Source organism: Epinephelus moara, chromosome 12 (genome assembly GCF_006386435.1).
Source record: "Epinephelus moara isolate mb chromosome 12, YSFRI_EMoa_1.0, whole genome shotgun sequence".
NCBI lineage: Eukaryota > Metazoa > Chordata > Actinopteri > Perciformes > Serranidae > Epinephelus > Epinephelus moara.
Genome location: NC_065517.1, coordinates 42,328,818 through 42,341,465, shown reverse-complemented (window position 1 = coordinate 42,341,465; position 12,648 = coordinate 42,328,818). Strand labels below are relative to the sequence as shown.

Sequence of the window (12,648 nt, the reverse complement as noted above, 5' to 3'; positions counted from 1 at the left end):
CCTCACATCACTTGCAGAGATCCAAGGGGAGAGGAGGTAGCAACACAACTCCACCTAATGGAGGCTGACGGCGCCCCAGATTCAAACGTCCAAAAACACATAATTGAAACCACAAAATATCTCCATACTGCTCGTCCGTAGTGATCCAAGTGTCCTGAAGCCCCGACATAAAAACTCTGTTTTTAGCCTCATTGTAGCCTGTAGCTCTGACTGCCTCTCTGGGCACCGCACTTACATGGGTGTGCTCGGCACATGGGTGAGTAGATAATGGCTGAATCTTCATTTTTGGGTGCACTATCCCTTTAAGCTGCTCAGTAATAAGAGAGGAAACAAATTAAGAAATTGAAATATCGCAGCCTTAAAAGTTTTAAAAGTCAGACTGAGGGAATGTGAAGACAACATGGCCGACGCCGAGCTGCTGCTTTCTGACACAGAGAGAAAGAAAGAGGTGGAGAAAGTTTGCAACGTGCTCAAAAAGGAAAACGAAGAACTGAGAGACAAAACGAACAGGTTGGAAAATTTAAGGCGCAGATTTAATGTCAGAGTGTCAGACTTTGGTATTAAGTTAAAAAACGGGGGGGCTCATATGAAACTGGATGTTTGAGGGTCAGTCGATCAGTCACATTAATGTCATGAACATCAATCAAACAGACAGAATCAGCATCACATCAGTCACATGGCGTTAAAAGACAAACACACACACACAACGTGCACGACTGACATGAAGCTCCAGTCAACTGTCAGTTTTGGTGAGAGACGTTCAGGGTCCTTACTGCTGTGGGGAAAAAGCTGGGAGTTCTAAACACTGAGGGAGACGTGTCCCTCCTGAGATCCACACCTGTGCCAGTGTGAAGAAGAGACGTCTTTATGATGTCTTTGTCCTCAGAGGCTTCAAACCGTCCTCTGCTGTGATCACAACACATGAGAACAGTCAGCAGGTGAGCTGAAGATGAGCAGCAGTCACTCATATCTGATGAAGACGACAGGATGAAGGATCTGAACTGTTGATCTCCTGGTGTGGAGGAAACACAGAGGAGCAGTGTGTTTCATTAGTTCTCATGTCTTTGGTTTCATAACAACAAAACTAACATCTGTTCTGTCTCCACTTTGATGGCGCAGGTTTTGCGGTGACGGGTCACGTGGACGGAGCGGGGAAAAGTCGTGTCTTCGTCAGTGAGGTCGACGCGCTGGGACTGTCGGCCAGAGAAGGTCTGAATGTTTCTGTTTAAAGGGACAGTTCGCTTTATTTCACACGTGATCTTCATGTTTGCATCAACAGCTCAGTGTGTCACATGTGATGAGACAGTGTTGGTGAGGACACAAGTATGAGATGAAGCATTTGAAGTAACTCCTGTCTGCCAGCAGGGGGCAGCCACGAGTCTGTCTCTTTGTTTCTGAGTTCGACCTGAAACAAAGAGACAGAAGTGATGGAGCTTTATTGTGAAGGACCACACAGACACTTCCTGTTTATTTTATGTCTTTAAATCACCTGGAGTCACACTGTGTCACCTTTCATTAAAGGGTTAACTCCTGTGTTAATGTGTCTGTTTCCCATCAGGCCTCAGGGCGGGGGACGAGGTCCTGGCTGTGAACGGCGCCGTGGTGTCCGGTCTGGACCTGGACCTGATGCAGAGTCTCTTCAGCCACCAGAAGCTGCAGCTGCTGCTCAGGAGACACGAGGAGGCCGCCGAGCCCTGCCATCCGCCGGCGCCACCGGACCTCCACCCCGGCTCCAATACTGGTACCACGCACACACACGCACACACACACACACACACACACACACACAGTCCATCGGTTTATGTTCTGAACTTTAACAGCAGATTTGACAGTGACAGTGAAGCAGACAGGAAGTACAGGGACACTCAGATGATGTCACAGATGATGTCACAGATGATGTGTCTCCTTCAGCTGTTCAACACGACACCGTCAGTATTTGATAAAGGAGCTCCAGTTTCCTGCAGCGCCTGAAGGCACCTGCAGCTCCCAGAGGAGCTTTTAGTTTGAAAAGTCTTTTATTGTGAAGGGCGGTCGATGCTCAGTCAGACACAGTTAGAGCTGCAGAGCAGAGGCTACAGCCCCAGAGGATTCTGGGTAAACTGCTGATGATTTATTCTCAGTGATGATGATGTGCTAGTGTGACTGAACTCACCTGTCAGAGGTCAGAGGTCACGTTCAGGAAGAAGGTCTTTACAGTGACATAACTTTGACACAGACAGTAAAACTCATGTTGAACCTGATGCTGACTCCACAGATCCTCCACACGGCGTCCCACTTCCTGTTTGTGACGACGTTTCATCAAAACCATCAGAGGACGCTGAGCTGCAGAGAGAGGTGAGAGGCTGCTCTTCATGTCTGTTTGAACTCTTCATCTCCTGTCGTGTCTAACAGGGTCAAATAATGAAGGTCAAAAGGTCAAAGGTCAGCTTGACTGTGACATCATCATGTTTTAACGTCATATCTCAGGAACAGAAGGGGAGACATTTGGTCAGATACTGAATTGGAAACTGTGCTGATTGTATAGATCTTCTGTGCGTGAAGCATCCATGTTTTAGAGTCTGAAGCTTCTTTGCAGCAACATGCAGATTTGAAGCTTTGTCTCCTGCAACGGCTCCACGTGATTCTGGACTCATACTGGATTTAAACTGGAACTGAAGCGTGACCAGTCTGTGGAGGCAGTTATACTAATTTCCTCCAGGTGCTCTGACATGTTCTCCCTGTGTCAGTGTGGGTTTCCTCCAGGTGCTCCAGCTTCAAGGCAGAGGCACCGTGAGGTCTCTGGGCCGTAGCTGCTGACATATATAACAGAACCACAGCGTGTGGACTCTGAGCTGTGGTTGGCGACGATCATTAGCAGACTCCATCTCCAGTGTTGAACACCATCAGTGCTGTGACGGAGCTGTTTGAAGGAGTCACAGGTGAAACAGGTGGAACTTTGTTGTGCAGCAGAGGGAACAGTGTAACTTCCTGTCAGTGAGAGGACCAGCTGTCCTGATGATGTCACAGTCTGTGTGTTTACTTCACTCAAACTGCTGAAATCTTTTCCCACAATCCTCCTGTGCTCCCTGAAGCTCAGACACCTTCTGTGTCACATGACCTGTGATCAGGCTGATAATCCCGGCTTACACCTGCAGCAGTGTTTGTGTGTAAAGTCTGACCTGAGGTGGATTAATGGCGTCCGCTCGGAGGAACGCAGAGAGCTCGTAGATGTTGTTTCTACCAGACGGCTCCCGGAGGCGACCTCTGACCCCGGCCGAGGCCTCCCCGACCTCCTGCTCTCTGAACATGGGCGCTCTGTGCTGGGTGCTGCCGCTGGAGGAGGACGAGGAGATGCTGGAGGAGGAAGAGGAGGAGGAGGAGGAGGAGGGAGGGGAGGTGTTCCCTGGTGTTGGGCTGGTGGAGCGGCTGCTGGACGAGACGGCTCGCTGCCTGAGCTGCCGGCAGCCGGCCGAGGGCCTCGTCCTGCTGGTATATTGTCTGTCTGTCTGTCTGTCTGTGAGGCTCATGTTGCGTTTTATGAACCCTTGTTACAGTCGTACATGTCGCTGTTGTCTCCTCTGTGGTGTAAACAGCAGATGTTTCAGTATCAGAGACGAGTCGCTATGTGAACGTGAGACGTCGTCTGAGCGTGTGCAGTTTATCAGTCTGACTCCTCAGATTATGATGATGAACGAGGCGGCTGGTTGGTCAGTGAACACCTCGTCCAGGGTCAAACTGAGAACGCTGCTGCAACGTCTGTCTGTGTTTCGTCATGTTCATCTCTTCAGTCGGTCTGAGCCGAACGTTCTCAGGTCTGAACGTTCGCCGCCTCAGACCTGAGAACGTTGGCAGGTCTGAGGAGAAGCGTCGACAAGAATGTCTTTTAAATGGTTTGACTCTGGTTTGACTTTGTCCTCAGAACGTGGAGTGTGTTCACGCTCTGTACCAGACCTTCCCAGAAGGCCTGGCGGAGGAGGCCGACGTCCCCAGAAATCCCTACAGCCGAGAGGGTGGCCTGCAGCCTGCAAGCCCTGCCCACCTGAGTGTGTGTCAGCATCTGCGGAAAGTCATCCAGGAACTGGTCGACACTGAGAAGTCCTACGTCAAGGTCAGTCAGTGCCGCTGATGCAACTGATACTGTTGTTATGTGTCTGAGCTGTGACGATGACCTGCTGTCGTCTCTGTCAGGACCTGGTCTGTCTGTTTGACGTCTACCTGACTCCGCTGCAGAAGGAAACCTTCCTCAGTAAAGAAGAGGTACACACACACACACACACACACACACACACACACACAGACACAGACACACGGTTGTTGTCGGCGGTGTCTCTGAACGCAGCGTCTCTCCCTCAGATGGAGGCGTTGTTCGGCAGCCTGCCGGAGATGTTGGACTTCCAGAGAGTTTTCCTTCAGACGCTGGAGGAGAGGATCGCTTCCTGTCCCAATTTCAGTCACCTGGAAACACCTGCGCAGTTCAAGGTGACGACTCAGCAGTGACATCACAGATTCAGTCCGACCTGTCGTAGCAGAGGTTTTAAATCTTTGTCTCTCTTTGTTCAAAGAAACTCCTCTTCTCACTCGGAGGATCTTTTCTTTACTACGCCGACCACTTCAAACACTACAGCGGCTTCTGTGCCAACCACATCAAGGTGCAGAAGGTCCTGGAGAGAGGCGAGTGTCATCCGTCCCACTGCACCTGAACACAATCTCACATTCTCTGATGATGCTCTGAGTCTGAAATAAACTGATGTTTGTCTTCATCTCTCACAGCGAAGACAGACGGAGCCTTCAAACACTTCCTGGAGGCCAGGAATCCGACCAATCAGCACTCGTCGTCTCTGGAGTCGTACCTGATCAAACCGGTTCAGAGGGTCCTGAAGTATCCACTGCTGCTGAGAGAGCTGGTGTCTCTGACTGACCCTGAAAGCCCCGAACACACACACCTCACAGGTACACAAAAACACATACACACACACACACACACACACACACACACACACACACACACCTGACAGGTAGCTGTAATGATCACCTGTAGAGGTATTAATGTTTCTACTTATTTAGATAAATAAATATATGACTTTGTTATGTAAATGACTGTGTGTGTGTGTGTGTGTGTGTGTGTGTGTGTGTGTGTGTGTGTGTGTGTGTGTGTGTGTGTTGCTGACTGTAATCCCCCTGCTGTCCACACAGAGGCGCTGCGAGCAATGGAGAAGGTGGCGACTCACATCAACGAGATGCAGAAGATCTACGAGGATTACGGCTGCGTGTTCGACCAGCTGGCTGCGGAGCAGAGCTCACCTGACAAACAGGTACACACACACACACACACACACACACATACATGCTCAGTGTTTCCTGTCGGACCGTCTGCAGTCATCGATCTGTCCCCTGCAGGTGACGGAGATCTCGATGGGGGAGTTCCTGGTGCACTCGTCGGTGGTGTGGTTGAACCCGCTGCCCTCTCTGGGTCGACTGAGGAAAGAACCTGAGCTCACGCTGTTCGGTACGTTCACGCTCTGATCGCTCTGCGTGTGTGTAGACCAGTGTGAGTGTGTGAGTAACGGTGTGTGTCCTCCTGTTGTGTCCTCAGTGTTCAAACGAGCCGTCATCCTGGTTTACCGAGAGAACAGCAAGATGAAGAAGAGGATGGTGAGTCTTCCTCTGCACAAACCATCTCCAGGTGTTTTTACACAGTAGAAGGTTTTACATGTGAACACTGTGTCCTCCGTGTTCCTGCTGAGCTTCAGATGAACCTCCGTCCCTCCACACAGACGCTGGTTTCACTTCAGAACTTTATAAACCAGCCTGCAGAGACGTGTTGTTACTAAAGGATCCATCAGTCTGAGATTAATCAGATTTGTTTCCACGTCCCAGTGAACCCAAGATACAGGTTCAGTTTCACAAAAGGACAGAAGTCCATATTTGGACATTTCGGGGACTGTGTTGGAACGTTACACTGAGACGTCTTGTTAAAGAGCAGGAGTGATGAGCTGCAGCCGACACCTTCCACTCCCGCCTTATTGATTTATTGATTTATTTATCTGTCTTTATGAACAGAAACCTCACACACTGAGTCCGATGTGTGTTATTGTTTTATTTGTTGTAAAAATTCACATCACATGACAAAATGAAAAGACACGTTTCCACTGGAGTTACCTGTCTGAGTGACATCACTTCCTCCCCGTCTTTCATTTGGCACCACAGAGGCGAAAAATGCAGGAAATTTAATTTGTTCCAAAAATTGTAATGACGGACAAAAGTTTCAGACTCAGTGTGCAAACATGACTGACAAAATGTGAGGTCATATTTATTTTTAGACGTGCAACAATTTCAGGTTTAAAACAGAACCAAACGACGGCAGCATCAGGTCAGTCCAATGTGTGATTTTAGACAGCTCTATGACATCACAGAAGCAAAAGATGCATGGCAGGCGTGACATGTAATATACACATCGACAGCACTTCATAAATAATTGCATCAATAACAATCATTTAGCGTCCCTATTACATGGTGGCTGATCTCGTCCTCTGCTCGGAGGGTAAGGAGCTCCTTGACCTCATTGTTTGAGTTAGCCGCTAACTGCTAACAGCCGCTGTTCTTCTTCTTTGAGTTAGCCGCTAACTGCTAACAGCCGCTGTTCTTCTTCTTTGAGTTAGCTGCTAACAGCCTCTGTTCTTCTTCTTTGAGCTAGCTGCTAACTGCTAACAGCCGCTGTTCTTCTTTTTTGAGTTAGCTGCTAACTGTTAACAGCTGCTTTTTAGATCTCCTGTGGTGGGTAACACGTCGTAAAAACATCACACCTGTACCTTCCATGATCGCTCCGTCTCCGGCTCAGAAACAACACAACTCTGTCCCTCCATTCCACGATCGTACCTTTTACACAGAATGGCGAGGCTTAATAACAGTGTTATGTTCCCGCCTTGAACAGGAAGTGTAAAAAATTGTTTTGTATTTGTTTCAATACATGGACGCCAAGTACTGAAGTTTTTTTATTTTTAATTTCAGATACAGTTTAAATCTCTGGTAGCCTCCCAGAATAATAAAATCAGCTGTGTTTTGTGTTTTCAGTCCACCAGGTCCACTCTGCTGTGAGTCAGACGACCAATCATAAGGCTGATTAATTACAGCATGTCACAGAACATTTAAAATGATATTAATATTGTATCATGACTTCAGTATTGTGATAGTATCATATCGTGGTGATGTCCTCTCTGTCCACACTGGAAGTTTTCTGATGTTCTTGAACGCCTCACTGCTCTCATATCTGTTTCACCACATGGTGACATTTTGCTGAGCTGTGAGGCTCTGAGGACACACACGGGTGTCGTAGGGTTAAGTTATGTGCTGTGTCACACTGGGCTTTGTAAATAAAACTGAACTGAGTTAAATGACAGGTTCACGTCACCTGCAGCAGGTTCAGTGTTCGCTGATTATGAAATATTAATAACTGATAAAGTTTGTTTTCTGTTGGACAGACCGGCTCTCGCTCAGCTGATCTGGACCCCTTCAGGTTCCGCTGGTTAATCCCAGTTTCAGCGGTTCAGGTGCGACCGGCCAACATCACAGGTCAGTGAATCTCTCAGTGAGCACATGAACATGAACATTAATATTCTGCTGTTGTTCTGAATCTGATCCGAGTCGTGTAAACAAACAGACTGTGTTTGGATTTTCTCAATAAGACTCTCTGATGAGCACATGTTGGATGTGATTCATATAAATCAGGTTTTAGCAGCATTATTCAGAACATTCATCTCAGCTGATGTTTTTCCTGCAGTTTGCGACACACAGCTTCTGTTTAGAGTCAGCTCTGTGCGTTGTCATGGAGACACTGTAAACAACCCAACTCACCAACAGTTTGTCAGGCTGTGGGGTAAAGACACATGTCCAACACACGGACTGTTAGACATGGTTTTTGGACACGTTTAAATATCACAACACAGACCTTCTGAAGGTGACTGAATGACTGAATGAATGAATGAATGTCACCTGAACGCCTCACAGGAGTTTGATCTTTTTCACAATAAGAGCAGAAACTGTCTGTCTGTGACTGTCCAGCAGGAGGCGCTGCAGATACTGAGACTGACCTGACACATGAAGAGTGTGTGTGTGTGTGTGTGTGTGTGTGTGTGTGTGTGTGTGTGTGTACTTTTACTGAGGTCAATTATTGAATATTTGTGTTTCAGGCTCAGAGAATGAGTGTGTGTGGGAGCTGGTTCACTGCAGGTCGGAGGTGGAGGGACGACCAGAGACGGTGTTTCAGCTCTGCAGCAGGTAACATTTTATTATTCATAATCAATCTGTTTGATCACATTATTATTATTATTATTATTATCATTGTGTTGGACTCAGTTTAAAGGTTTTCATGTTGGAGTTAAGTTCAGTTTGATAGTTGATCAGTAGCTGACAGATGATTCATTGGACACTACTTTCATACTCAGTCACTTGTTATGAATTATTTCGTCCTGTGAGAAGTTTCAGTTTTTCTAAATGACATCACAGTGAATTTAATATATTTGAGTTTTGGACAAAACATCTGACAACGTCACATTTGACTCTGGACCTCTGTGATGTCACGGTTTCCTGATGTCTTTTAGTCAGCTGATGAATTATTAATGTGAATAACTCGGCGCTGTGCGTGCTGTTGTGTTTGTGTTTCAGTGGTTTGGAGACGAAGGCCAGCGTGCTGCGAGCTCTGCGCTCCCTCCTCAGAGACCGAGCGCCCGCCGGCTCCCTGAGGAGGACCAGGCTGTCGACGGCAGAGAGGTGCAGCTCCTGGAGGAGGAGGCAGCAGCGATGTCGCTCTGACACCCAGAGGATGACTCATCATCATCATCATCATCACCATCACCACCAGCCGGAGGAGAGCTGCCGACCCGACGGCAGATCCGTCCTGGGTGACACCTGCTCGGAGCCTCTGCTGCCGAGCCACGCCGCCTCCGACCCTACAGGGAAGAGGACCAGACTCTGCTCCCTGACCAGCGAGCTGGAGGCTCAGCTGCAGCGGCTCAACTTCACCGAGGAGGAGGCGGAGCGAGGAGCAGCGGCGTCTCAGAGCGACAAGGAGAAGAGGCGGAGCTCCAGTCTGAAGCGAAGTCCTGGAGAAGTGCTGGACCTGAGCAGCCTGCTGGAGAGAGACTTCAGCGTTCAGAGCATGAGCTCCATGATCAACGAGGACTGTTTCTACGACAGCGTGCTGGGCGCACAGAAGGCCGCTGTTCCCACGCTACAGGGCTAAAGCTAACGTGCTAACATGGAGGAGACTGCCGCCAGAACCGTCTGTCCTCCATCACCTGGAAGTTCTCATGAATCAACTCATCATGAAGAATTCATACGGACGTGAACACGAACACACGGCTGACTGACGAGCTAACTGTCACCGCTACAAGACCTCACACGTCTGGAATAAATCTTGTCTAAAACATTTGGAATATAACGCCGTCTGATTGGCTCATTTCTACCTCTGGAAATAAATGAAGTTTCTTCCAGTAGATGAAGTCCAGCCCACTGTGACACCGGATCAGTCAGCGTCACAACTTTCTGGAGATGTGAAGTGAAAGGAGACGCTGGCTCCTCAAGTGTTATTCAAGCATTTCAGATTCTTCTTCTTTTAAATGTTCTCTGCGTCATTCGATATTAAAGCTCCTGAAATAAATCAACAACACAAATCACATCACAGTGAGTGGATGACTGCGGCAGAGATTTTTACACTGAAAGGTAAAAACACACAGTTTGATTAAACTCAACTGTGACAGATTTAAAAAATGAAATCAAAACATTCAAACAAAAAAGTTCCAAAAAAAACATAACTTTGAGAGAAAAGTTATATTACTGGAATAAAAATATAATTTTATAAAAAGAAAATATGTCATTATTGATGAGTACAGTTCTTTGACTTTTACATTTTTCTCAAAAAAAAAGAAAGAAAAGAAAATTAGTTTATTTTTGAAATATCAACACTTTCCCCTAAAAATGCACCTTTATTGGCCTCAGCTTTATTAAGGGTGAATTTTATTCTCGAAAAATCTTGAAATGTTTTTCACATAAAATTTTGACTTAAATCTTTTTTGGAAACATCACAAGTTTTTCTCTGAAATTAACTTTTTTCCTCCTAAAATGACATTTTTATTTTTTATAAAATGAAACTCATTCACAGACCTTATTTCAGACGTCGAACCAAAACACACTTAAAGACCAGGAAACAGGAAGTGCTAACATGCTAACATGCTAACTCATTTCCAGGTTGTAGGACTCCTGCACGACTCTATTAACTTAACATGATGAATTTTATTTCCAAAAATCTGACATTTCTCCTGAAAGTAAAAAAAATTGATTTTATTCTTGAAACATCACAATTTCTTCTTTTTCTTATAATACTGAGATTTTTTTTTTTTTTTTAAAGTCGGACTTCTTTCTTGTTTTACAAAATTTCAACTTTTTCATCAAAATATTTCAACTTTATCCTGAAATGTTTTTTTCCTCCCAGTGGCTCCAAAACTCTGTCAGCAGACTCCAGAAGCTTCGTTCGTGTGTCAGGATGAAAACTGGAGTTAATCCACAAACCACTTTGAGGAAATTTGTTTCTTTGTTCATGGGAACTATAAAGAAAACTTTTCTGTTTGAACATTAGAAATCACACGGTGGATTTAATCGTTTTCAAAGGACCAAAGACTCAAAAATCACGAGTGCCCTCAAAAACTTCAAAACACAAATATCTGCAGCTCAGTACTGTTTTTAACTGGACTACATTTCCTGGATGAAGCTACAAGCCTGATGGATCTATGGAAACTTATTGTACATTTCAGTTCTCATCTCTCGCTGTCGGGACGTCTCTTCTGTCAGATGAGGATTTTTGGTTCCAGGAGTCAGAAACAGACAAACGTCGGACTCTTCAGTGATTTGCTGCACTCGGCTGCCTGAACGAACGCGTCAGTGTTTTTTAGCATCGTGTCGTCGTGTTCGTGCTGTAAATGTATTTCGTGTACAGTTTATTTCTCCGTCGTAGTTTTCTGTTCAACAGATATTTTCTTGACAAAAGCAGTTTGGAGGAAAAACGTTCGGAGCTGCTGGATCGAATCAAAAAGACTTTGAGTTTTTGTATTTATACTTTTTGTTGTGTGACTGAAACACTGCGAAGCAGACAGTGTCTCGTTTTTGATGAACGTAACTCGAGTTGTTTTTTATTAACTGTTAAAGTATTTGGTAATTTATTTTCTTAAATATTTGTGTACATCTTTTTAACGACTTTTGATGCTGTTTAATTCCAATAAATGAATATTTAATACGTGTTTTAACGAGGTTTATTTTACTTTAAACTCTGCTCTCTGAGCTCTCTGTGTCCTCATCAGTCAAAACATGAACAGGATTTTAAATTCAGAGATCTGAGATATTTGTTTATGATAATGAGCTCGTTGAGCCAAGGTTAACCTTTAAAGGAGCAGTTCAACATTTTTGGGAAACTAATTTATTCTCTTTGGCTTTGACAGTGAGATGTTGAGATGAAGCAGATGAATGAAGCTTCATGATGAGCACGAAATATTTACTGGAGTTTAATCATCTTTATCAGCAGTGGGCGTGTCTTTGTCTCAGTTCGCTCCACCATGAGACGGTTTTACGTCGAACCAGTCCCAAGGGTACAGATGACCCCGGCCCAAGGCCATGGGGGGCCATGGCTAACCTTTAAATGGAAGTACAACAGTTTCCTTACTGACTTAAATCACTGAAAATACAGGTTCTATGTATTTACATGATAGATAGATGTATGTTTATCATGACAACACATTTCACCGTCCATCTGACGCCCGGCGGTCAGGTCAGCTGATTGGTGGCTGATCAGGAGGATCCCAGACGTCCCTCTTTGGTCTGGACTTGTCTCTGATCCATCGAGTCATGGTCACAGGTCCTCTGGGGGTGTCCTGTGGTGTCTGGCACTGTGGCGTTGGTGAAGCACGACCCACAGACGATGGATCACATTGTGGTTTGGGGAGACTTGAGCTCGTGGGTGGGTGGAGCGTCCATGTGAACATCAGGACTAAAGGTTTCCCTGCAGAACATCTTACTGTAACAAGACGATCAAAATCTCTTCACCTGTCAGTGGTTTGAATGTTTTGGCTGATCGGTGTGTTGACGACAGAAAACAAATGTTCTTCCTCTTCCTCCTCCTCATCACAGAATATGATGTCAGGTATTAACAGATTTAACTGATCTTTAAAAGAACAGACTGAACCTCGTGACATCAGAATCTAACAGCTGTTGTGTTTCAGTTTGAACCAGTCACATGATGAGCTGGTCCCCAAAAAACAATTATACTAATTTTACTCACTGCTGCTATACACCATGTGTGTGTGTGTGTGTGTGTGTGTGTGTGTGTGTGTGTGTGTGTGTGTGTGTGTGTGAGAGAGAGAGAGAGAGAGAGAGAGAGAGAGTGTGCATACTTGTACATGCTACATAGTGAGGACCAGAATATCCTGACCAGTCCTCACTTCTGCAAGGGCCTGTGTGAGGGTTTAGATTTAATTTTAGGGTCAGGGTCAGGGTCAGGCCGTTGGTCATGGCGGTTCAGGTTAGGGTCAGGGGCTGAGGAATGCATTATTCCAGCGAGGGTCCTCACAAAGATAGAAGTACAAGAATATGTGTGTTGGGTCTTTGTCTCCTCATCGTCGGACTGAA

General features: G+C 45.9%; 1 protein-coding gene across 1 annotated transcript in view; it reads left to right on the top strand.

Moving 5' to 3' along the window:
• The window catches only part of LOC126398245 (rho guanine nucleotide exchange factor TIAM2), a 62,675-nt gene extending 51,407 nt beyond the window's left edge, over positions 1-11,268 (top strand). The window contains exons 11-24 of the mRNA XM_050057420.1: positions 1,120-1,209; positions 1,559-1,741; positions 2,255-2,334; positions 3,899-4,087; positions 4,168-4,236; positions 4,333-4,458; positions 4,542-4,650; positions 4,750-4,929; positions 5,173-5,291; positions 5,377-5,485; positions 5,573-5,631; positions 7,458-7,548; positions 8,166-8,253; positions 8,641-11,268. Of these exons, the coding sequence (XP_049913377.1) occupies positions 1,120-1,209; positions 1,559-1,741; positions 2,255-2,334; positions 3,899-4,087; positions 4,168-4,236; positions 4,333-4,458; positions 4,542-4,650; positions 4,750-4,929; positions 5,173-5,291; positions 5,377-5,485; positions 5,573-5,631; positions 7,458-7,548; positions 8,166-8,253; positions 8,641-9,217 (2,069 nt within the window). The 3' untranslated portion in view covers positions 9,218-11,268. The remainder of the gene's footprint in view (positions 1-1,119; positions 1,210-1,558; positions 1,742-2,254; positions 2,335-3,898; positions 4,088-4,167; positions 4,237-4,332; positions 4,459-4,541; positions 4,651-4,749; positions 4,930-5,172; positions 5,292-5,376; positions 5,486-5,572; positions 5,632-7,457; positions 7,549-8,165; positions 8,254-8,640) is intronic.
• The last annotated feature ends 1,380 nt before the right edge of the window (positions 11,269-12,648 follow it).